Source organism: Nomascus leucogenys, chromosome 22a (genome assembly GCF_006542625.1).
Source record: "Nomascus leucogenys isolate Asia chromosome 22a, Asia_NLE_v1, whole genome shotgun sequence".
Classification (NCBI taxonomy): Eukaryota; Metazoa; Chordata; class Mammalia; order Primates; family Hylobatidae; genus Nomascus; species Nomascus leucogenys.
The window spans coordinates 13216743-13243015 of NC_044402.1; the positions used below are offsets into that span (position 1 = coordinate 13216743).

General features: G+C 51.0%; 1 protein-coding gene across 1 annotated transcript in view; it reads right to left on the reverse strand.

Annotated features, from left to right (window-relative positions):
• The window catches only part of RIN3 (Ras and Rab interactor 3), a 174148-nt gene extending 148603 nt beyond the window's left edge, over positions 1-25545 (reverse strand). Inside the window, exon 1 of the mRNA XM_030803908.1 lies at positions 25265-25545. Coding sequence (XP_030659768.1) covers positions 25265-25308 — 44 coding nt within the window. The 5' untranslated portion in view covers positions 25309-25545. The remainder of the gene's footprint in view (positions 1-25264) is intronic.
• Positions 25546-26273: the final 728 nt, after the last annotated feature.

The following is a 26273-nucleotide window of genomic DNA, read 5'->3' on the forward strand; positions in this document are numbered from 1 at the left end:
CGGTACTGCATGCAATTTGGCCTTCAGTCATCAACCAGAGCTATGCAGCCTCGTGGTTTAAGCATGGGCTTGAGAACCAGGCAGCCTGGGTTAGAATCCCAGCTCGGTGGCTTCACAAGTGACTCAGCCTCTCTTTGCCTCAATTTGCTTATATTTAAAATGGGAAAGATAAGCGTGCCTACCTGAGGAGTTTGCTATAAAGAGTTCAGGACAGTGCCTGGAGTCCAGGAAGCATTCAGTGATGTTAGTATCCACCGTTCATTCGCCCAGTAAGTATTTATTCAGCACTTACTATGGGCCCAGACCCCACTCTGGGCTTAACGTCTTAATAATTACAATAACAGTCATATGAAAGAGCAGCTGACATCCCCCCACCCCAAGATCCCCAGAAACTTCACTGAACATGGAGATAGTTATGGGAAAAGACAGGATTTAGGGGCCAATGTCTTGGCTGGGACTGAAGCTGGAGGCAGCAAGGACACAAGAACCAGGTCACCAAGGGCAACGGGCAGGCCCTGAGCACACCTGTCACATATACTGGGACGAGCTGAGGCCATCTCTGCAAGGACAGACCCCTGGGAGGGGGCCTGGGAGGCTGGGGGACAGGGTGGGAAGGGGGCCCTCCCCTGTACAGGGGAGCATTGTCTGTAATGGAGAAAAGAAGAAAACGAGACATAGTCACTAGGGCTATAGAATTAGCAAGCGGCAGAGCTGGGATATGAACTCTTTTGTACCTTTGGAATTTGAACCGTGTGACTATATCGCGTACTCAAAAAACAATTAAAACAACTTGAAATTTTGAAAAATAAAGTTTCCCTTAAGAGTATTCATATGTGGCACTGAGCTGGGCTGTGCACAGGCGTATTTAGAGAACTCTGGGCTCTTGTTCTGGCTGAGACCGCACAGTGTAGGCCATTTCCCTTCTAGAATAGACCTCAAAGAGATACTTTTAAAATGCAAATGAAGCTTAACGGACAAAGATGTTCACTGCCCACGTGACTTGCAGTTGTGGAAAACTAGAAACAAACAATACTGCCTGTAACATGCTGGTCCCCCCCAAACTCAAGCTTTGGGTTCCAGCGTCTGACCCATCTACCACTGTGTGCCCAAGCCTGGCCCACAGTGAATAAGGGCTCAAGAAAAAGTGTTCAACAATGGAGTGGTTAAGGAAATATTAGTACCATATGAAACTGGCAACATCCAACCATTTTTGACTATAAAGAAAGCAATTTGGGATGTTCAGCCTCATACAAACAATGGAATAATATATAGCCATTAAAAATAGTCCCTAAGGGCCAGGCATGGTGGCTCATGCCTGTAATCCCAGCACTTTGGGAGGTCAAGGCGGGCAGATCACCTAGGTCAGGAGTTTGAGACCAGCCTGGCCAACCTGGCAAAACCCTGTCTCTACTAAAAATACAAAAATTAGCCAGGTGTGGTCAGGTGTGGTGGCTCACGCCTGTAATCCCAGCATTTTAGGAGGCCGAGGCAGGTGGATCACGAGGTCAAGAGATTGAGACCATCCTGGCCAACGTGGTGAAACCCCGTCTCTACTAAAAACACAAAAAAGCCGGGTGTGGTGGTGGGTGCCTGTAGTCCCAGCTACTTGGGGGGCTGAGGCAGGGGAATCGCTTGAACCCAGGAGGCAGAGGTTGCAGCGGGCCAAGGTCGCACCACTGTGCTCCAGCCTGGGTGACAGAGCAAGACTCCGTCTCAAAAAAAAAAAAAAAAAAATTAGCCAGGCGTGGTGGCGTGCACCTGTAATCCCAGCTACCCAGGAGGCTGAGGCAGGAGAATCGCTGGAACCTGGTGGCAGGAGGGCAGAGGCTGCAGTGAGCCAAGATTGTGCCACTGCGCTTCAGCCTGGGTGACAGAGCAAGATTCTGTCTCCAAAAAAAAAAAAAAAAGTCCCTAAGGCACTCACTTATAGCTGGTGGAAGCATAAATTAGTAGAGCCTTCATGGAGGGCAATTCAGTAACTTCTATCACAATTGCAAACACATAGGCCCCTTGACCCAGCAATCGTGGGAACTTATAAGTACAGTTGCATACATGCAAAATGATGCATAGACAAAAGTACTTACTGGATTCAGGGGAGCATTGTCTGTAATGGAGAAAAGACTGGAAACAACCTAAATGTCCATCAATAAGGGACCAGGGAAATGAATGGAATACTATACAACTGTAAGAAGAATCATGAGAATACCTTCTGTGTACTGACATGGAAAGATTCCTAGGGTGGGTGTGTGGTTGAAGGACAAAAGCAATGTAGGAAATATTAGTACCATATGAAACAACCCAACCACTAAGTGGTTAAGGAAATATTAACCACTTACATACATATAGAACAGTATGTATACTGTACTCCCTTGTTGGAAAAAAAAAAGAATAATTATTTGTATTTGCATAAAGAAACTCTGGAAGAAGACACAGGAAACTAGTGTCAGGAAGGGGTATAAACAGGGACATGAAGGGACCAGGTGGGAAGACTTCTTCACTGTACATCTTTTTCGTTATATATTTTTTAAATCCTATGAGCATATTACCTACTCAGAAATAAATTATGTTTCCAGAGTTTACCATTTACTGTGTGCCATGCATTGCCGTTGCTGGTTAACGTACATGAACCAATTTAATCCTTTAAAAGAATGCTATAAGGTTACTCTGGTTATCATTCCCATCTTAGAGAGGAAGAAACAGAGACATAGTCATTAGGGCTACAGAATTAGCAAGTGGCAGAGCTGGGATATGACATGGCAGTTTCTTTCTTTTTTTTTTTCTGAGACAGTCTTGCTCTGTCGCCAGGCTGGAGTGCAGTGGCGCGATCTCAGCTCACTGTAACCTCCACCTCCCGGGTTCAAGCGATTCTCCTGCCTCAGCCTCCAGAGTAGCTGGGACTACAAGCGCCTGCCACCATGCCTAGCTAATTTTTGTAGTTTTAGTAGAGACAGGGTTTCACCACGTTGGCCAGGATGATCTCGATCTCTTGACCTCGTGATGTGCCCACCTCGGCCTCCCAAAGTGCTGGGAATACAGATGTGAGTCACCGCTCCCGGCTGAACCCTGGCAGTTTTCTGAGTCAATAGTCTATGTTTCTAATCACTGCCAAATTCCTACTGATGAATGCTTATGATATAAACATTACACATCACAGACACACAATAGGCGAATGGAGAGATGGAAGGACAGATCTTGTCCATGGTGTGGAAGACAATACTGTCAAGCTATCAATTCTACACAAACCATCTACAGAATCAGTGTGATTCCAGTTAGAATCCCAAAGGTGTGTGAAAAGGCAGAGGGAGATGAAAGGAGCTGAGAAGACCCAGGCTGCACTTGAAGAGGGGGTAGGAGTTGTTCTGCAGGATATCAAGGCTTATGATAAAGCCGAAGTGATTCAGATGGCGTGGCATTAGTGCAAGGACAGACACACAGGTCAGTGGAACAGAAAAGTCCAGAAATAGAGCCACACATTTACAGTCACCTGATTTCTGCACAGCCGCAATAGTAGCACACGAGGAAAGGACAGTCTTGTCAATAAAGGGTGTTGAACAACTGGGTATCCAACTGAGGGAAAAATGAAGCCTGGTCCCTTCTTCACAACTTAAAAAATGAGTTCCAGCCTGACCAACATGGTGAAACCCGGTCTCTACTAAAAAATACAAAAAAACATAGCCAGGTGTGGTGGCATGTGCCTGTAATCCCAGCTACTCAGAAGGCTGAGGCAGGAGAATCGCTTGAACCCAGGAGACGGAGGTTGCGGTGAGCCGAGGTCACGCCACTGAAATCTAGCCTGGGCGACAGAGCCAGACTCTGTCTAAAAAAAAAAAAAAAAAATCAGTTCCAGGTAGACTGTGTCCTAACTTAAAGGTGGAAGGTAAAACAAAAAAGCTTCTAGAAGAAAGTAAAGAATGTCTTCATAATCTGATGGTAGAGAGACTTCTTAAACAGTATGCACGTGCGCGCACGCACACACCCACACCCGCCAATCTTAAAAGAAAGGACTGATAAAATTGAATGCAGTAAAACAAAGACTTCCTGTTCTTCAAGACATCATTAGGAGAATGAAAGCTTGCCCGGGAGGCGGAGGCTGCAGTGAGCCAAGATCACACCACTGCACTCCAGTCTGGGCGACAGAGCGAGACCCTGTCTCAAAAAAAAAAAAAAAAAAAAGAGAGAAGAAAAGAAAAAAGAATGAAAGCACAAGCCCTGAGTGGGAGAAGATATTTTTACACACACACACCCAACAAAGAGCTCATAAGCACATTGTACACACCGATAAGGAAAAGACAAGACAATGAATAGGGAAATAAGCAAGACACTTGACCCGGCGCTTCTTATGGTGGATCTCCACATGGCTGTGAGCATGTGAAGATTCTCAACAGCATGAGGATCAGGGAATCGTAAATTGAACAACAAGAGCCCATCCCCACGGGTGTCACGATGGAGGCTGACACTATCAAGGCCTGGGGAGGATGTGGAAGAACCGGAGCTCTCCTATTCTGCAGGTGTGAGTGGAAACTGAAACATCTGTGGCGGTTCATCCTGAGATGAAGTGATTTCTTTCTCCTTCTTTGCACTTCTCTGTACACTCCACATTTTACAATAAATGTGTATTATAACGACAATTAAAAAAACAGGTGAAGACTTCAGGGGGAACAATAAAAATGGGAGAATAGACACCCAGGCATGAGTCTTCCCAGATCAATGTGCTCATCAGAGCCTCTCACATACAAGATAGCAGAAGGTGTAGGCATCTGAGAAGACCATGAAAGACCCCCTGCCTGGCTGCCCCTCGGCTGCCCTGGACAAACTCAGGGGAAGGACCTCTGTCCCTAAGGAACAAACCCATTCCAACCTCTCCTCACTTGTCCGTATACTTTCTTTTTTTCTTTTTTTTGAGATTGAGTCTCATTCTGTCACCCAGGCTGGAGTGCAGTGGCGCGATCTTGGCTCACTGCAACCTCTGCCTCCTGGGTTCAAGTGATTCTCTTGCCTCAGCCTCCCGAGTAGCTGGGATTACAGGTGCCTGACAACCATGCCCAGCTAATTTTTGTATTTTTAGTAGAGACGGGGTTTCACTGTGATGGCCAGGCTGGTTTCGAACTCCTGACCTTAAGTGATCCGCCCACCTCAGCCTCCCAAAGTTTTAGGATTATAGGCGTGAGCCGCCGTGCCCAGCCCCATTTACTTTCTATGAGACTAAGTTTCCTCATCGGTAAAAAAAAAAAAAAAAAAAAAAAGACATGACTCAAAGGATATAATTTTTTTAAATGGGGAACATCATTCTCATACCCATAGGGCTGAGATGCTGGGCAGATCAGATACAATCGTTTTGTGGAGGGGTTTTATAAACTCAAGAAGGCTATCCCTATGGATAGCCACACATATGTAAATATATATAAAACAAGCCCAAAAGAACCAAGCTGATTTCAAACATTATTTTTTGGCTGGTGGGGTTTTCCTAGCTTCTGGTCTAGCCAGTGCTATCCGATAGAATTTTGTCATTGCTGGAAATTCTCTTTACCTGTATCATCCAGTATGGTCACCACAAGCCATACGTGGTTATTAGGCACTTGAAATGAGGCTACTGCCACATTTTAAAACAAAATTTTTATTTCCGTAAGTTTTTGGGGAACAGGTTGTATTTGGTTACCTGAGTAAGTTCTTTAGTGGTGATTTCTGAGATTTTGGTACACCCATCACCTGAGCAGTGTACACTGTACCCAATTTGTAGCCTTTTATTCCTCACTCCCCTCCCACCCTTTCCCCCAAGTCCCCAGAGTCCACTGTATTATTCTTATGCCTTTGCATCCTCATAGCTTAGTTCCCACTTAGGAGTGAGAACATACGATGTTTGGTTTTCCATTCCTGAGTTACTTCACTTAGAATAATGGTCTCCAGTTCCATCCAGGTTGCTGCGAATGCCATTAATTCACTCCTTTTTATGGCTGAGTAGTATTCCATCATATATATAGAGAGAGACCACAATTTCTTTATCTACTTGTTGACTGATGGGCATTTGGGCTGGTTCCATATTTTTGCAATTGTGAATTTTGCTGCTATAAACATGCGTGTGCAAGTATCTTTTTTGTATAATGACTTCTCTTCCTCTGAGTACTCAGTAGTGGAACTGCTAGATCAAATGGTAGTTCTACTTTTAGTTCTTTAAGGAATCTGCACACTGTTTTCCATAATGGTTGTGCTACTGCCACATTTTAATTAATTTAACTTGTAAAATAGCTACATGTGACTAGTGGCTATCACACTGGACAATGCTGATCTAGACTTTTCTAAAGTTTACATCTTTTCAGTGTATATGTGAATTCATGTGGTATTTGTGGGATTTGTTTTCAAATAGAAGGAAAAAAGAAATAAAGAGGAAAATTATATGCGTGTTGAGTGTTAGTACCTTTGGCCACCACCCTGTTTGGAAAGTTCTTCTGGAAAGCAAATCCAGTCCTGTGCCATCTGTTGCAGTGTTTGCCGGTACCTCCTCCTGGGAGCTTTCACGGGAGGCTGGGACATGTCAAGGCCACTTCCTGGACCAGGTCTTTGCCTGAGATGAGCCTCCTGAGTCTCGTCCCCTCCAAGCTCCCTGGCCTTCAAGAGCCTCCCAGCTCCCATGCCCACTTCCCTTCGGCTGCCTTCTCCTGCCCAGGGATGGACCAGGCTGGGAAAATGAGCAAGAGGGCAGGAGGCTCAGATGGCTCTGAGGAGACCACCCCTCCTCTAAGAGTACCTGCAACCTGTGGCAGCCCACACATTCCACTGTGGCCCCGTGACCCCTGCCTCTGTCCTGCCTGCTGCTTACTCAGCAGTTCCTCATCATCTGGGGTTGAGTGGGGGACATTAGGGAGGAGACAGCAGCCTCCTCCTCCCCTGCTGAGGCTGAGGAGGGAGAGGGAGAGGGGAGGAGTTGCACCATGGTAGACACGACTTCCCCCAGAAGGGGAGACAAGGAGCCTGGGTGCCCTGCCTTCCACTCTGAGGCTGGCCTTTCAGTGTCTAAAATGAGATGACCCCATAGGATTAGTTGTGAGGACCAGAAGGACTAAGGCATCTAGAGCTTAACAATGGCTCAATAAAGAGTGGCTGTGGACATTACTCATCCTGGGCAGCTCTGGGTGGTACAGAAAACACTGTATCCTGAAAAGTTAGCTGGGGTCTATTCTAGCCTGTTGCTGTTAGCTTGCTGTGTGACCTTAAGCAAGTCTCCCTCCCTCTCTAAGCCTAGGTTCTCTTAGCAGTAAGATAAGAGAAGGGAGTCACGCCTGTAATCCCAGCACTTTGGGAGGCCAAAGCAGGTGGATCACTTAAGGTCAAGAGTTCAAGAATAGCCCAGCCAACATGGTGAAACCTCGTCTCTACTAAAAATACAAAAATGAGCCTGGCATTGTGGCATGCGCCTGTAGTCCCATCTACTCAGGAGGCTGAGGCAGGAGAATTGCTTGAACCCAGGAGGCAGAGGTTGCAGTGAGCCGAGATCACGCCACTGCACTCCAGCCTGGGAAACAGAGTGAGACTCAGGCTCAAAAAAAAAAAAAAAAAGATAAGAGAAGGGAGACTTGCCTCCACTTACTTCTTCACGGGCTTACTGGGGGGAGGGGTTTAAAATAACCAGAGGGGGCGGGAGTTGTGCTTTGGCAGAGTGAACCACTGTTTCTACCTAGGAAGGAGGTCAGAACGCACTGCAGGTTCTCCATAGCTGCCCTTTCACAGGCACTGCCAGTGTCATGAGGGTGCAGGCCAAGGACAGCAGCCCTGACACGCAGGAAACTACATCAGCGTCACATTGCTTCCACCCCCTGGTGACACTGAGTCACCCTGCAACCCACCTAACAGTTGCTGTGACCACATTTCCTCTGCTGGGGAATAAGCGTGTCATGTGCCCACCCCAGGCCAACTACAGTCCTGACGCTTCTTGACAGGGGTCGCCTGCCAGGCCCAGGCGCCCTTGCAAAGCCAAGTAGATTCGGCACCCCCAGCTAGAAATTCCACCACCAGGTTTTTGTTCCCTGTTAACATATATGTCCACCTGCCCCCATCAGATTTTAAAGCATGCAAAGTCCCTTGTGCTAAGGCATGAAGTCACTGTGGGTGAGTTTTCAAGAGTGAGAGGTTAGAGGAAGCTGAGGACACTGGCTGTCATAGACTGAATGTTCGTGTCCCCTGAAAGGATCGGATTTCAACATATACATTTTTCAGGGACACAGACCTTCCACCTATGACAGGGCTTGGTGTCTAGTGACTGGACCTCGCCAGACACAGAATCTGCTGCTGCCTTTATCTTGGACTTCTCAGCCTTCAGAGCCACTGTTTGTAAGCCACCCCATCTGTGTTATTTTGTTACAGTAGCCCAAGCTGACGAAGACACTGGTGAATTTACTTTGGGGACAATAGGGAGGCAATGAGGAGGTAAGATGCTGTAAGGAGGAGTCCTGAGGCATGACAGGCACACCCATCTCACCCAGGTTACAATGACCCCCAAAGACTCCAAGGACAGTGACTATAGGGTGGGACTTTGCCAGCAGATGACGAAAGAGACTGGTGGGTGGGGCTGGATGCACCTTTCTGCGCCTCCCAGGTTCTTCACCTGGGTTGTCCACATACAACCAACTTGGGGAGAGGACGGGGAGGTCATCCCCCCAGTGGGGCTTGGAAGGTTGCAGAGGTTCCAGCAGCATCCCTTCCAGGATCCAGGCACACGTGGATGTAGAAAAGGCAGTAGGGCCCCAGAACCTTGGGATAAAGCATGGAGATGCAGGGAGTTCAGGGGCTAGGGCAGAGGCTCTGGACTCAGAGAAACCTGGGTTCAGGTGGCTGAATCCACTGAGAAGTGGCCACAGCTCTGCTATTGCTAAGAGCTTTGATCAAGTCATTCGCTGTGCCTCAGTTTCCTCGCCTGTAAACTGGGCATTGTAGTCTCAGCCTCAGGTGGCTATGACTATTAACTGATAAACAAAACAAAACAAAACAAAACAAAACAAAACAAAAACTTGACCCTGAGTAAATGCTCAAGACATAATCATTGAGATTATTAGTGTCAAATCCGTGAAAGTCGAAAAGCCCTGCTTTTTATTTGCCTTGATTGATACACTACTCCCTACAAGTCTTCCTGTTAGAAGCACAGAAAATAAAATATTAGCATTGACCACTACCTTTCTTGGAAACTGTCCTTTCCAACCCTTCAATGTCACTGAAGGTGAGAGGGGACCAAGGCCCCAAGACTGGAGGGATAGTGCATATCCCAAGGATTTGTGCATTTTCAGGAAAGACCATAGCTAAGATGGGGCACTTCTCAACCCAGAGGCATGAGCTGCTGATGGTAGAAGTGTGCACAGTGCAGGGGAGAGGTTAGGGGCAGATTTATCTACACGAGGTAGATATAGTTGATTCTCATCATTCATTGTGGTTTTGTTTTGTAAAGTCACTATGAACACTGAGCAAATACTGAATCGTTGCTCCTAGGGGAAATACAAAGTTAGGTTCCTGCAAGCCTCTGGTCACAACATTTTTATCAACCAATCAATACATAACCTTGTTTTATGTGTGTCTCTGTTGAAGGGCGCCTTATTAAATATATAATCTTGATTCATTGACACTGAACTCACAGCAAGGGAACTAACTCATGCCTGAATAAAGCTTATCTAACACACATATTTTCTCTGTAAGGCACATCACAGCCTTCTTGCACTTAGGAACACAAGGCAGCCCTTGAACACTATGCTTCAGAGCCTAAAAAGTGAAACCACCAAAAAAAGCATGAAAATGAGAAAACATGACACAAAATAGACCTCGACAAGGACACTTGTTTGCAGCACGGGAGCTGAAGCAAAACAGTGTCGCCCTGTTCAACCTCAGCTGGGAATGTGCCCGTCGGACAACTTGAATATTTCATCACTCTGCCTCTGTCCTTGAATGGCTTCTAAAGTGTTGATCTGGGGCTTACAAATGCATTTTAGCAAGTAGGCTGATTTGCAAATACAGAATCTGTGAACAATGAGAATTGACTGTAACTATCCCTTTTTTAGGCTGGTATCAATCATAGCCAACCTGGACATGAAGCCTATCTCAGAGCAGGGGGATCTCCACCAGCCGGCCTGGATTCTGGGGGCTGCTGTAGCATTTGAACCGGGACCCACTATACCTCCCTCCTTGGAGCCCAGGCCAGGCACCAGCTCAGGTCAGGCACCAGCTCACCGTGGGCCGTGTAGCTCAGAGGCTGCTGAGCCATCACCTCTGTCAGCTTCCATCAGAGGGACAGGACAAATTTGGGAGGAAAAGGGGCTATTTGTGGCAGCTGCATGGGGTTCCTCCGCAAACTGCTCACCGAGGCCTCTCCCCATCATGTCATGCACACATCATGAAGCCGTACATTTTCGTGCCTACTGCGAAGTGCCTACTGTGCGGGGCTGCTGGGCTACACACTGCTCACACTCCACCCGGGACACAGTGCAGCCCTGTATCTCCACACCACGTGAATGGAAGAAGCAATGATCAGAGAGTTCTCACAGTAAGCAAGGGCAGACCTGGCTCTGGGGACCTGCCCCCCAGTTCCCAGATGGTCATGCCGTCCACAACCCCACGGGGTCACAAGAGGCAGTGCAAACTGTGAGTGGAGTGGACAAGGGGGGGGGGGACCGGGGCCCTTCAGAAGACCATGGAAACAACGCCTACTACATTCTTGACTCTGTACTAGGTCTTTACATGCGTCCACTCATGTAATACACAGCAACTCTGAATTAGAGGCTGTCATTTTACAGATAAGGAAACTGAGGCAGAGAGTGGAACGTGAACCCCAGCAGTTTGCTCCAGGGCTCACAGCCCTGACCACCACACCATACTATTCTACCACTCAATGTCCACATGTCCAGACAGCTACACTCAGCCACGATGGCCATCTCCCTGGGAGGGAGGAGGTGGGAGGGAATAAAGGCGGCCTCCAAGCCCCAACAGGGCACACCCATCTCCCGCCAGGCTCCATTCACTCAGCCTCCTCAGTACACTCCAGTGAACCCTCCTGTCCCTGAGCCCACCTTTCCCCTCCTTGACGCCGAGGCCTTAGTCCAGGCACCAGCCCTGACCTGGACCCCCCAGCAGCCCCCTTCCACGCCCCTCTCCCTGAGCTGCCCCCACATCCTTCTTCACATAGCAGCCCAAATGCAAGCCTGCCCGCGTGGCTCCACTATGAAAAAATCGACATGCAAACATTTGTTAGTGCCTGTATTTGTCATCGCCCAAAACTGGAAACCACCCAAACAGGCCTGAGCGGGGAAGGGATAAACACACTGGTAGATCCACACAATGAAATATTCTCAGCAACAAAGAGGAACGGACTCCCGAGTCACACAACAACCCAGGCAGACCTCAAATGCATGTGGCTGAGAAAAAGCCAGGCACATGTTGACACACTGTGATTCCATTCACAGGACGTTCTCAAAACGGCAGAACGTAGGGATGAAGCAGAAACGAGGGGGTCTGGGGAGGAAGAGGCCCTGACTACAAAAGGGCCCAGGGGGCTTTTGGAGGGTGATGGAATTTTGTCTTAATTGCAGTGGCAGTTGCATGGCTGTTTGTCAAAACGTGCAGAAATGTACACTAAAGAGAGTGACTTCTACTCCGTGTAAATTATAGTTTGTTACAGCTCCCATCACATCCCCCCAAAAGATATAGTCCTATAGCACCCCAGAAAGTGACCTTATTTGGAAATAGGTTTGTTGCAGATGTAACGCTAAGACGAGGTCCTACTGGAGTAAGCTGGGCCCTAAATCCAAAGCGACTGATGTCCTTATAAGAAAGGGAGAAATGGCTGGGTGCAGTGGCTCACGCCTGTAATCCCAGCACTTTGGGAGGCTGAGACGGACGGATCATGAGGTCAGGAGATCGAGACCATCCTGGCTAACACGCTGAAACCCCATCTCTACTAAAAATACAAAAAAAATATTAGCTGGGCATGGTGGCAGGCACCTATAGTCCCAGCTACTTGGGAGGCTAAGGCAGGAGAATGGCGTGAACCCAGGAGGCGGAGCTTGCAGTGAGCCGAGATCGCACCACTGCACTCCAGCCTGGGCGACAGAGCGAGACTCTGTCTCAAAAAAAAAAAAAAAAAAAAAAGATGGGGAGAAACACAGACAGACACAGAGAGAACACCCCCAAGTGACAATGGAGGCTGAGAATGGAGAGGTACAGCCAGAAGCCAAGGGACCCCAGGGATTGCCTGGGCCACCAGAAGCTTGAAGGATCCTCCCAGAAGGCCTTTGGAGGGAGAATGGCTGTAACTTGATTTCAGACTTCTGGCCTCCAAGGCTTTGAGAGAATAAATTTATATTGTTTTGAGCCACCCAGTTTGTGGCACTTTGTTATGGTAGTCCCAGGAAACTGAGGCACAGCTCAGTTTTAATTAATTTATTTATGAGACAGAGTCTTGCTCTGTCGCCAGCCTGGAGTGCAGTGACACCATCTTGGCTCACTGCAACCTCTGCCTCCCAGGTTCAAGTGATTCTCCTGCCTCAGCCTCCCGAGTAGCTAGAACTATAGGCACACGCCACCACGCCCAGCTAATTTTTGTATTTTTAGTAGAGACAGGGTTTCACCATGTTGGCCAGGATGGTCTCCATCTCTTGACCTCAGGATCCACCGGTCTCGGCCTCCCAAAGTGCTGGAATTACAGGCTTGAGCCACTGCACCCAACCCATATATTTTTTTTGAGACAGGGTCTCACTCTGTCACTCAGGCTGGAGTGCAGTGACGTGATCTCGGCTCACTGCAACCTCTGCCTCCTGAGCTCAACTGATCCTCCGGCATCAGCCTCCCAAGTAGCTGGGACTACAGGCATGCACCACCATGCCCAGCTAATTTTTAAAAAATTTTTAGTAGAGACGGGGTTTTGCCATGTTGCCCAGGCTGGTCTCGAACTCCTGAGCTCAAGTGATCCATCTGCCTCGGCCTCCCAAAGTGATGGGATTACAGGCGTGAACCACCTCGCCCAGGCAAGAGCTCAGTTTTTTAAATGGGGGAAAAATTCCTGCCTATAGTCTCCATTGCCCTCAGGATATGGCCCAAGAGCCTCTGTGATCTGGTCCCCTCTCCTGTCCATCCAGCAGATTGTCAATGACAGGCACATGGAGCCTGCAGCAGCCCCTCCACCCCCACCACGAGTTTACCTGGGAAACTCCCAGGCATGGCTTTGCGTGGCTCTCATGCCACAGGAAAAGTTTCCCCAGATGCCACCCCAGTCTGAGCAGGATGCCCTTCAGCCAGCCGGGGACCCCCGGCACTCCATAGGACCATCCTGCACCCTGTGGCCACAGCACTGCATATCACTCCTGCATCCCCACAAGACCGAGGGTCCCTGGGACAAGGACGAGTGATCACATCCTGGCTGGAGCAGTGCCGTGCAGGCCACAGCGGGGCTCCAGGGCATGACGCTGCCTGGAAGTCTATGGCTGAGAGGAATTTGGGGGCTTTGGCACCTCCCCAACACTGTGGCCGACCCTGCCCTGTTCCTGTGGCAGGATCCTCTCCCTTGGCTGCCCACCCTGTTTCTCAGATGTTCACAGCTCACAGTCCCCTCCACCCTGGCAGGCCTCCCAGCGGGCCCCATTCCCTCTCCCAGAGGCCCTCCGTCCTGGGCAATTCCCCTTCACCACTCTCTTTGGCATCAACCCACCATATATTAACTCAGCAAACACTTACCGAGCCCCGCACCAGATCCTCCTTCCCTCCCCTTAAACTCTCGCTCAGCACCAGTGTTCTTGGTGGAGCATTCTGTGCCCTATATGGTGCTGACCTGGTAATACCAACCCCACACCCTGCCAGGAAGAGCCACTGTCCCTGCTGGCAGGAGCTTACAGTCTAGTGGGGCAACAGACACAATGAGCTGCCACAGGCATCAGGGGTGAGCGCCCAGCGTGCTGCCAGCTCTTCTGGTGGCTGGGGTCCTTGGTAGCCTGTAGGGTGCCTCTGCATAAATTAGAAGAGGGTGCTCCTTGCTGCCCATGGGTGCAGGCCAACCCCCACCCCACCCCCATACACACCTACCATGACACAAAGCTTGGCAAGAGAATGAAATTTCAGCCCCTACCCAGCTTTGCCTCAGCCAGGAACACGTGAGCAGTAAACAACCTGTGCAATGGTGTACAGCGGCCCTACAGGCCTCACACAGCCTGGGAGGCTTCTTGCCAAGAGGTAGAGGTGGGGCACTTGCACTTAGGCCCAGAGGCAGGAAAGAGCTCAGCCCCTTCCAGAGGCTATAGAGGGAGGCAGCTAGTGAAGGCAGATGTGCCCACATTCCATCTCTAGGGCCTCGTGCCACGGAGTGGCCTGGGTGCCGCACAGATCCTTGGAGACAGCCTTGGTTGGAGACAGTCCACAGGTCCGGAGACCTTGGGGAAACCACTTCCCCTCTCTGAGCCACCAATTCATCTGTAAGCAGGGGCTGGATGAAGAGTTTCCAGAGTGACATGAAGCTCTGACACCTGAGGACTGCAGAGCTAGGGCTGGGGCGGCCTTGCCCCATGGAAACAAGGCCCTCACTGTCCTTCAGGCCACTTCAACGGGCTCTGGCCCAGCTCCTCCAGACAGCCCACCCAGCTAAATCCCAGGCCATTCTTGGGGCCTCTTATGTCCCAGGAGTGGTCTTAGGCTGTTGTTGAGCAGCTCCAGGCAGGCTCTTACAGGCTCAGAACAGGGCTGTGCTGTCCCTGGAAAGGGGAATTCAAGTCCCAGCCATTTCAGGACAAACCTTTCCCAAGGCTGGGCAAAGAGGTGAAGTGGCCACCGAAGACTCCCAGTGGCCAGTGGTCAGCACGAACCCAGCTTGACACTCAGCAAATGCCAAGATACGGCCCAAGAGACCCCAAGACTGTCTCAACGAAGAGACGGTGAATGAATGAGTGACGGCAGCATCTGGCAAGAACGCAGGCATTGTTGAGACTGGGCCCCGGGTCTTTATTTTAGTTTAGTTTTTTGGCTAAAGACAGGATCTCACTGTCACCCAGGCCGAAGTACAGTGGTGTGATCATAGCTCACTGTAACCTCGAACTCCAGGGCTCAAGTGATCCCCCTGCCTCAGCCTCCCAAGTAGCTGTGACTACAAGTGCACACCACCATGCCCAGCTCATTTATAAAATTTTTTGTAGAGACGGGGTCTTGCTGTATTGCCCAGTCTGGTCTTGAATTCCTGGCCTCAAGAGGTCCTCCCACCTCAGCCTCCCAAAGCACTTGGATTACAGGCATGAGCCACTGCACCTGGTCTCCAGGCCTTTCTTGTGCTGGTGTGGCGGGGACACCAACTCTCAGGAGGAGCTGGAGAACACTGGCACGGGGAGGGTTAACCTAGGTGAGTTCTCAGCCTAAAGCACAGAACTGAGGCTGGGGGAAGAGGCATGGCTGCCTTGATCAGCAAACCTAGCCCTGTCAAAGCACAAGGATTTGAGGGTCAGAAACACAAACCAGAATAAACAGTCTAAAGCTTCTGGCAAAATCTAAAGCTCATAAACACTTAATATGAAAAAATAGTTTGCAATCTAATCCTTGAAACAAGAGCCTTAGTGGGTGCAAAGCTGCCTCTCCTCTCTCCCCTCTCTTCCTCCTTCTTACCTCCACTAGGAAATGGGGACTTACAGGTCACCCTGCAAAGCAGCTGAGTACTTCGGGCATATAATCTGGTGCTACGTGACAGAGATAGAAAGCTCTCTGTCTTCATTAGAACTAAGCTTGTAAGTGATAGAAAATCTAAAATAAGAAATTAAAACAAGATAGTATGGCTGGGCACGGTGGCTCACGCCTGTAATCCCAGCACTTTGGGAGGCTGGGATGGGTGGATCACCTGAGGATAGGAGTTAAAGACCAGCCTGGCCAACATGGTGAAACCCCCGTCTCTACTAAAAAATACAAAAACTAGCTAGCCAAAAGTGGTGGCAGGCACCTGTAATCCCAGCTACTCGGGAGGCTGAGGAAGGAGAATCGCTTAAACCCAGGAGGCAGAGGTTGCAGTGAGCCTAGATCGCCACTGCACTCCAGCCTGGGTGACAAGAACAAAACTACATCTCAAAAATAAAATAAAATAAAATAAAACAAACCAACCAACAAGATAGTATGTATTCCTCTCATAAAAAAAACTGGTAAGCAGTCTGTAGCTGGGATGATGGTCTAACATGTTTGGGACCTTTACTATAATATATTGTTGTTCTATCCTGCATAGCTTCTATGCTTAAGTTTGCCTCAGAGTCCAAGATGGCTGCTTCAACTCCAGCCATCACATCTGTATTTCAGGCAACAGGAGAGAGGAAATGAGAGAAGGACACCCCCCTTAAGGGGTTCTCCAAGCAAATTATACTCCCCACTTATATCTCACTGTCCTGAACTTAGTCATATGGCCACACCTAGCTGCAAGAAAATTGGGAAATATTCAGCTAAAACTTACACCCAGCAAAAATTCAGGGGCCAATCAGCAGGCTCTGCTTCACTCTTGGACTCAAAGGCTCCAGGATGGTGACAGATCTCAAGGAAATGGTCCCTAAACCCTAGACCCACGGAAGTTTTCAGGAGCTTCATTTAAAACAGAGGGGACTTGGAAAGAAGTCAAGATAGGCACATGAAATAATTCTGACCATTAAAATGATCATAATATGATGACACCATCGAAGATGGCAGGTAGGCAACATAGGTCCACAACACGGCACATAGGAATGTGTACCAGAGGTAACACTCAGTGAAAAAAGAACACAAGTTAACACGTACTTGCACCGGGTGATAAAAATGTTTGCTGCTTTAAATTTCCCTATTTTGTGCGTGTCTGTGTATGAACTTTTAAAGTCTGTAATACATTTTTTGGAAAATCAATAGCACGTGCACACACACACACACACCACATACATACAGGTAAGAGCCCCCCACCGGTCTCACAACCCAAAGAGACAAGAACATCATCATCTCAGGTAACCCTGGCAACAACAGCGGGCGACAGAGATTGACTTTTGCCTAACAGAGGAGGGGGAAGAAGGTGCTCTGGCAGGTTCCGTTTCAGTGTCTTGCCCGGAAGAACAGAACTGTGGTCTTCACCACCATGGTAAAAGTCAAACTTGCCCACCCATAGCCAAGGGGGCCCCAACCACCTTTCCAGGCCCATCACACATGGAATCTTCTCCCTGCCCCCACCCCAGATTTTTAGGGCTCCCACACACAACTTGTCCTTTCCCACTCGGTGCGTTTCTCCTATCTGCAATATGCTTCTCTGCATAAGCTTGATTTCAGTGGTTAAAATCCTACGTATCTTTCAAGATCCGATTCAAATGCCACCTCTGTCAGGTAGTCCTCCCTACTCACTCTGCACAGCCAACAGTAACAGAATTTTGGCAGCTTTTTATATAGTACCTTGTGCTTTAAATACGCACATATTTCTCTTATTTTCTATGTTAGTCCATTTTGCCTCACTATAAAGGAATACCTGAGGCTGGGTAATTTGTAAAGAAAAGAGGTTTATTTTGGCTCATGGTTCTGCAGACTGTATGAGAAGTTTGGTGCCAGCATCTACTCCTGGTGAGGCCTCAGGAAGCCTCCAATCATGGTGAAGGGGAAGGGGGAGCAGGATGTCACATGGTGAGAAAGGCAGCAAGAGGGAGAGAACAGGGAGGTGCCAGGCTCTTTTAAACAACCAGATCTTGTGTGAACTGAGAACTCACTCATTACCGTGAGGATGGCACCAAGTCATTCATGATGGATCTGCCCCCATGACCCTAACACCTCCCACCAGGCCCCACCTCCAACACTGGGGATCACATTTCAACATGAGATTTGGAGGGGATGAACATCCAAATCAAATCATTTTCCTTAGTAGATAAACTGGAAACTCCTAGGTGTTCAGGTGCTCAGTAAATAGACGGATTGATGGATGGAAGGGTAGGTGGGTAGGTGGATGGATGGATGAATAGATGGATGGATGGATAGATAAATGGATGGATAGAAGGGTGGGAGGGTGGATAGGTCGATGGGTGGATAGGTAGATGGATGGATGGATGAAGGGTGGGTTGGTGGGCGGATCGATGGATGGGTGGATAAGTAGATGGATAGATGGATGGATGGTGAATAGAATGGATAGGTGGATGTCTGGATGATGATTCGGAGGATGGGTGAAGATAAATGAGAAGACATCCATTGTGAGAAGAGTCCTTGAATATATTTTAGATGGATGCTCTGTCAAAAATGTCAAGAATAGAAAGAAGCAACAATAATAAATGCTGTCACCAGGTGCCATCGGTAGAGAGATAAGTCCTTGCTTTGAACTGCAACATCCCTAGAGAAATTTACATTACCAATCTCTGACATTGACTGAGATTAAGGAAGCTGGGAACACAGAGGTTAGGGGAAAAGGTCCCTGGTGACTTCTTTCTTGACAGCTTGTTCCCTTTAGCCAGAGATCATCAGATTGTGAATTTCAGATGCAAAGCCCTTTATTTCTTCAGTCCGTGAAGATGGGTGAAGAAGCACACTTATTGACTCACAGAACAATTTAGTTCTGGGAAACTTTGGAGGAGGGGAAGGCTTCTCTGCTACTATTGGGGTGCCCTCTGTCCACCCCTCTCTCCAGCTTATCTTTCAGAAAACAGGCTTTCGCATCAGTCCCTGACACCCCGTGTTAAATGTCAGTCGGGAGGTAGGGTGGCACATCTCTTAACTAGGGAATAAAAAGTTCTCAGCTTTGCTAAAGATTCCAGAGTCAGTAGCAAAATGGGGGGCACCTTCACAGGGGGGTATCCTCTGGGAGAGCCCCCCTAGGGCAGCCCATCGAGGATGGGCTCAAAGGCTCCACTCCCACCCCCCTCTACTGAAATCCTTGCTTCCCTACGGCTCCAGGCCTGTGTGTAGAGCCAGGCTCTGGGGCTCTCTCAGTTCCAGAAGGTGGGGATGCAAGCACAATTACCCCATAGGATGTGGCCTAAGTGTGTGCTGTCACGTCACATACAGACAACAGGCCTTGACCACAACCACGGCCTAGGCCATTTCTGCTAAAAAGAGAACCGACATTTCATTGCAGCCTCGTTCATTCCATTAAACATGTACTGGTTGAGGTGGGGGCACCCCTGGGTATTACTGAGGTCAAATTGGGGCAGGGGGTTCTGCGGCCATGTTCAAAGCTTCTGACCATCAGCACTGTTTCTGCTTTGGGGGCAGTCCTTCCAACCCCTACCCCTGTGGAGAGGAGACATGCCAAGGCTGCACAGAGGCCCTACTGGCAGGAGAGTAGAGGAGAGGACACAGTGGTGGCTTCCAGACTCTTGTATAAATGGTGACACCACACAGATAATAATGCTTTCCCAGTGCCCAGTGAATGCCAGGCTGAGGGAAGGCCTTCCACGTACCCATCACTTCTCTCTTCTCCATCAAGGCCACGCTGGCAGGAGGGAGGGACTGGCTTCACTGTACTACACTGTGTATGGGGAGGGAGACACAGTGTCACTGCCGCCCCCACCTGCACAGGGACGCATTGGCTATCTCTGGGCAGCCCTGGGCAGGGAGACCGAGGCCTGGCAGAGAGCTCCCTCCCTCAGCCTGGACACCTGTCTCATCCTCCCTTGGTAGGGCCGCCCCTCAGACTCCAAACCTGACAGAGGCAGGCTTCACAGACGACCTTTAAACAGCCAGGCCCCCCACCCCCAGCTGCCTGTGATCTCCTCAGCACCTCCATAGCTCCCACAGTTGATGGCCAGGCAGGCTCCACCTCACCAGCCCAGCCACCCTCAAGAGGCTACTCCAGCCACGCCAGGGCTCCCCGCCTGAGAAACCTTCCCAGTTCACTGTCCACTTGGCAAGAAGCCATGGGTCCTGCCCCAAAGTGGGCTCCCAAAACCAAATGTACTTTTTTCAAGACTAGGTTTTTCAAAATAAAACCACAGCAATAACAAAAAGAAAAAGAAAAACCATTTCCTTTCAGGTAGCTTGGTCAGGGTAATGAGCCAAAAGTCTCCTGGACGGGTCTTTGTTTCTTGTGAAAGTGCCTGCATGTTCTAGACTGTTCCATGGGCCACTTCAGCTCCAATGGGCACTTCGATCCCCCGAACGCTATTAATCTAGGACACCAGCCTCCGCTGCCTGCTAGCTGGTAACTCGGGGAGCCGACTGTCAGAGCGAGCAGGGACCTTGAGAGCATGGAGCTCTTTTCTCAGATGGGAAAATGAGGTCCAGAGAGAAGGGAGCGGCTTCCTAGAATAAAATCCTAAAATACTAGAGGAGACAGGACCCCAGATTCTCTAGCCCTACTGATGACCTACAACACGCAAGTCCCCACGCCTCTTCCAAACCAGCAAAGGACAGTTCTGCCTAAGAAAAGACATGTTGGCAGCCATGGCTGATGCTGATGCTGACACACACCCCACCGACACACACACACACACACACACAGGCCACCCTTATTTTCCTAGTTTCTCAGTGGTCCAGAGACCCGCATTTGGGACCCACTGACGCCCCAGGGCTCCCCCAAGTCTGTACACCAAGCTATTCTCCATTCTTCCGGCTGAGACACAGTATCCAGGGCTGGCCTCTCCTTCCCCCATCCTTTCTCCCTGACAAGTATCAGGAGCACAGCTGGGGAGGATAAAATTAGGGGAGGTGGGGCCAAGCAGGGTCCCTACTCAATTGCCTGGGTGGCCTCCGCTTTCCAGACTTGGAAGGAGTGTGGTAGCCTTGTGGTGGGGGTCACCAGCTGCTACAGAATGGAGTTGGGCTCCCAGCTCCCAAGCCCTGGGTCTCCCCCTACTTAGCCCCACCCTGTGATCTAGGCCACCTTGTAAACACCTCCAGAAATTCAGGGACTCCAGGGACACAAAAGAAAAGGCTGTGCAGACTTCAATCAGTGTATCATTGGCCTCAAGCATTTATTGAGTGCCAAGTGCATGTAGGACACAAGGATATGGAACTAAAAGACCTGGCCCCTTTCTTTGGAAGTTTATAACTAAAGTAGGAAGTCATGATGTTAAAGAGGTTTTGGCTTCTTTCAAATTGCTAGGCAAACAAGCCGTTCATGTGAAAAAGGCTATGAATATTCAAAAAGGAGGAATCTCTGTGAGCTGGCATGGATAGAAGGCTACATGGAAGAGATGAACCCTGTAAAAAGGGCAGAAAGAACCTCATAGGCAAAGGTACAAGACCACAGACGAGCTCTGCACATCGGGGAGGACGGAAGACGTGAAGCTGTGCATTGGCTTCCAGCAGGGCTGGGCTGGGGTATGGAGGGCAGGACTTTCTTGAGGGACCTTTCAAATAGGACAGCATGTCACCTGAGGGCAATTAGGGGGCTGTTGGGGGACACACCGCTTTCCCTGCCTGGCCTGAGAGTCCCTCTAGCTTGATTGGCAACAACCAAACCACCAGAAGGACCCATTGTGGGGTAGGATGGAGGAGAGATCCAGTTTGGAAAAGTCATTAAAGTTGTGATTTTCATCTTTGGCTCCAATCTTGGGGGAAAACATCCATGTTTCAGACACTCCTGGTGGGCAGGAGAAGTTCGACTTCCTGGTTCTCAGAATAAATGCTGGTTCGGGGCAATAGTTGTATCAACAGGACATTCTGGAGTTGGCCATCAGAGCAGCACCAACCAATTACCCAATAACAAGATGATAACGCATGGCCCCCCACTCTCTTCTAGAGGTTACTCCCTAATAGGATCAGATAGCTGGGGGCCAACAGGAAGTTAAGGGGCCTTGGGTGTCATTTGCCCCATGTTAAGGCTCTTTCTGAACACACAGATGCCCCCAATCCCCTAGGTGACCGAGGCCCCAAGGATGGGGTTCTGCGGGCAGCCCCCTTTATACTTTTGCCTCTCTTCTGTAATTCTCTCCCCAGCCAAAATTTGTCTTCCATTTCCTCAACCCCTGTTATCTGATAACAGTCACTTTGTAAAGCAACGTGTGTCATGCACTTCTGGGTTTTGAAGGGTGCACTCCCTGCCCCACAAGCCCTTCCACCACACTTTCCCACCTCCCAAGCCTTTGCTCAGGCACTCCCTTCCTCCGAGCTGCCTCCCCTCTTTCTTGCTGCCCACCCAACTGTGCTCACTCATCACTGCCTAGATGACACAGCTTGCCATGTCTTGCCATGACAGGTGGAATCTTCCAGGGGGTCACAGAGACAGAGTTTGTGGCCATCTGTCACCCATTCTTTCCCTGTCTCTGCTCTGGCAAGGGACTGGGAGGCACCACAGACCACCTCAGACTCCTGTCTCCAAAATGGAGCTCCAGGGAGGCCTAAGGGGATGGTGAAGGGCCTGGGTGTCCTCCTTCAAATATCATGCCTCTCTCTGCTTCCAGCTGAGATCAATTCCTGGTAGGTTTCCAGTTTTGATTTCTGTATCTCCTGGGTTAAAATGCGGGTGCCCTGTGGCATTTCAAGCTTTTCACACTTGCCGCTTCAGTGAAGATCACAGATCAGGGACCCAGGGCCAGGATAGGGGGGCACCAAGAGGGTAGGGGAGATGAGGAGGGCCTCAGGGATAAATGTGCCGCGACTCCTTCATCCCAAGGGGACCCTGCACCCCCAGCCCCTTGCACTCCCAGCTGCTTCTCAGAGGATGTACTGGGGCTTCTCGGGGTGGGGGGGGGGCAGGAGGGCAGGCTTGAGCTGGTGAGGTGACCCCTTGCTCCTGTGCATCAGAGCCTCTGTCAGGATCTGGAAAGGGCTAGGTCTCCTAGCTAAGTGCCAGTCAGGACCTCCAGGGAACATTAGCTCCTTGAATCCAGGAAGCCAAGGTCAAGGGACAGAGCTGGAGCTGCGAGCTCACACCCTGAATCCATCACTGGCCCTGCTCTAGGTGGGCCCCACCCAGAAGAGCCCCCTGTCTCAGCCTGGAGTGGTTAAGGGGCTCCTCTTCAGGGCTCCAGCAGGACCCTTGTATTAGATCAGGCCAAGGCTCAGGAGACATGAGTTCCACCACCTCCCCCAATACCAGGGAACCCATTTCCCCTTTCTGGGTTTCTGGTTCCTCATTGTTAAATTAGGGGATTGATTAGGTCAAGGACAGCCACATTTTTTCCAGCAGTGGAATCCTTTTCCAAATGAAATCTTAAGCAGACCTTTAATATAGCAAAGATGTGAAAAGGTGACTGGTCTACTTGCCATGGTGGGGCTGCATGGGGGTGCCTGCTAGGTCTCTCCCTACCCCCTGAAAGCTACTGGCCTGAGTGGACTCTGAGAACCCACTCTCAGCAGACTCCACACAGTTCGGCATCTGTCCCTGATGCACTGGACCCTGGGCAGACAGAGCCCCACCAGAGTCATCCTCCACTCCTCTCTCCCTCCAATCCATCAGCAAATCCTCTAACCTTCAAAGTACTTCCAACCCAAAAGGTCCTCCAAAACAAAGCCATGTTTTTAGCAACAAACCAATATTCATACAGTGCTAGAATGTACCAAGCACAGTTCTAAGCAGGCCTGAGGGGATGTGTTTCCCCTAAGCTGCCTGGGGGCAGTTACTTAGCAATGAACTCAGCCAATCCACGAAACAATTCTATGTGGTGTGTGTTGCTAGTACCCCCAGTTTACAGGTGAGGCAGGGGCCAGGTCATTTGTCTAAGGTTACACAGTTGGCAAATGGAGGGATCATACCCAACAAATGATAACAGTGGCGATAATTATGATTAAGGGTTTACCATATAGGCTAATGTATTCAACTCTATGTATTTAGTCCTCAAAACAACTCTAAGGGGTAGTTACTATTATTTATCATTTTATTGATAAGTGAACTGAGATACAGGGAGTTTAAGTAAACGACCCAGTAATGAACAAAAAAAGACAAGAGGAAGTGGGTCACACTAGGTCATCTCTGGGGAAAATGAGAAGCCGGTGAGGCCCGCGCCCTGGCCCCTCACCTCCCCTTCCTCCCTGAGAAACTCCTCTCCGGCTTCACCCTGCCATCTTGGGTGTGGCAGATACTTGCAAGTGGGTGTGAGGGTGGGGGGGCTCTTCCCCAACGAATTCCCAGTTCCTCCCACCGGATGGCATTTGTCTTTGCAGAGGTCGCTTTCGAGAGAATAAAACCAGTATCCAGAATTTCCGGGCTGGCAGGAAGGAGGGAGAAGGGAAGGGAGACGTTCAGATCTAGATGAGCTTAAGGCCCCCTCCCAGTCCCTCCCAGCTGAGTGAGAGCCAGCCACCTCCAGTTGTCCCCCAGTTCAGGACTGCACAAGATGGGCCCAACTCTCCTGTTTCACAGAGCAGAGAACTGAGGGCCTGGGAGATGAGGTCACACCGCCAAGCCAGGGAGCCGCAGGGTGTCTATCAGAGAAGTAGGCCCGGGACTTTTAAACCAAAAAGCTGGGAATGGCCTCCCCAGACGCGCTCCTGGGCGCCCAGAAATAGGCTTTCCCCGGGAATCCGCCTGCGACCGGGCGTCTCTACAACACCTGAAGCTTCTCAGGACGCCCTCCGAGCTGGGCAAGGCGAAAGGACTTTCTCCCAGAGCCCAGCCCCGAGCAATACCCGAGCTCGCGAGGTGGGGCTGGGGGCGACAAGGAGGCGGAGCGGGGACTTAGACACCGGGGACTCCTCTCCAAGTCAGTTCCCAAACCATTCGGCGTCATGCATTCCACGCTGCACCTTCTCCCTCGGGATCCCACAGCCCGCGCGCAGCCCGTGCGCCCTGGACCCTACCCAAGCACCAGGCTCGGCCAGGGCCGGTCCGAAGTTCACCGTCTACGGCCAGGACAGAGGGGCGGGGGGGAAAGGGCCCAGTGGACCCTCGGTCCAGGAGGGCCGGTCAGCTGTTGGGCCGCGGGCACCCAAAGTTGAGGGGGTCCGGGTCTCCGACCCTACGCCCGGCGGGGCTCCAGTGCCCGAGGGCGCGCGCTGGGACTCGCAGAGCAGCGGGTGCAGCAGGCTGGCGGGGCTGGGACCACGAGTTTGTTTGCAAAGTTCAGGCGGGGCAGAAGCCGGGGAGGGGGCCGCGTCCACGCGGGCAGCCCCGGCTCTGACAGGTAGAGACGCACTCCCTCTTAATCCGTCCGCCAGCAGCCTAAAGTGTGCACTGGGTTCCCAGTGAAATGCCTGGCCTTGAAAGTTTAGCCAACGTCAGGTCCAGCGGAGTCACCAGGGCCGCCCCCTGCCCCGCAGAACCCGGATCTGGCCTCGGCCACGGTGGGGGTCCCGTCTCAGCCCGACAACCCCGAGGTCACGCTCCCGGAGGACTCTCGGGGACAAGAAGTGGAGTGGGGCAGCCAGGACGAGGGCCGTGGGGATCGCGAGGGAGGAGGGGGCGGCCGCCCGGACTTACCCCGTGGGGTCCCCGCGCGCTGGCGCCCCGGCGTGTCGGATCATGCCGCCGGCAGCTCCGGGACAGGGAACGTAGGCGCTCAGGCGCCGGGCCGCGCGGAACGCGGAGTCCGGGGCGTCCGCATGTCCCTGGCTCTGGCCCTCGGGAAGGGCCAGGCCGCCGCTGCAGCCGCGCTCTGGGGCGTTCGCTCCCTTCTACTTCCTGTATCGGAGCGAGCGGGGCTTTCAGGAAGAGGCTGGCCTTGGTGGTCAAGGGTTTTTTTGTCAAAAGCCATTCGGCAGCGGCTCGCGGCCCGAAGCCCCCTGGGGCACACGGAGGCCCGGGCGGCCGCGCCCCCGGGGCCGGGCCTGGGGGCGGGAGGTGCTGAGGCCAAGGCGCCTCACGGGCGCCCAACCTCTGGGTGCCGCCTCCGCAGGCTGGGGCTGGGGCTGGGGCGCGAGAGGCCCGCGGGGCTTCGGAGAGGGAAACTTAGAGAAAAGTCTTCCACTTGGCTTGGGGCCGCAGGGGAAGGAAGACGCCCTCCGCTTGTGCCGGCGCCGACCGCGGGCCGGCAGGTGGGGAGGCCCAGAGCTGGCGGGGAGTTCGTCCCACTGGGAGCCACAGCCTTGCCCGAGGGAGCCTCGAAATCGTTCAAGGGCAACCTCAGACCACAGCCAGGGCGCCTCCTCCCTCCACATTCCTGACAGCTGTGCACGCCGCCTCCTCTTGGATGCTTCCCGTGACAAGGAGCTCACTCCTCAACAAGGCGGACTGCTAGTCCATCAAGCCTGGCATCTAATTCACCTGTGCCGGGTACCGCAGATGGAGAACGCCGATCAGCTTACACAAATGCAAGACCCACAGCAACCCCAGGTGGGACCGTGAGGCCTCTCTTCTAAGTGCCTGGGTGTTCAAAATTGCCTCCGGAGCCCAGTCTTTCCCCAGAGCATTTACCAGAGTGACTGAGCAGGACTGGACCCTATTAGGTCACCTCAGTCTCATGCAGGATTTCTTTACCTGGCCACTACTG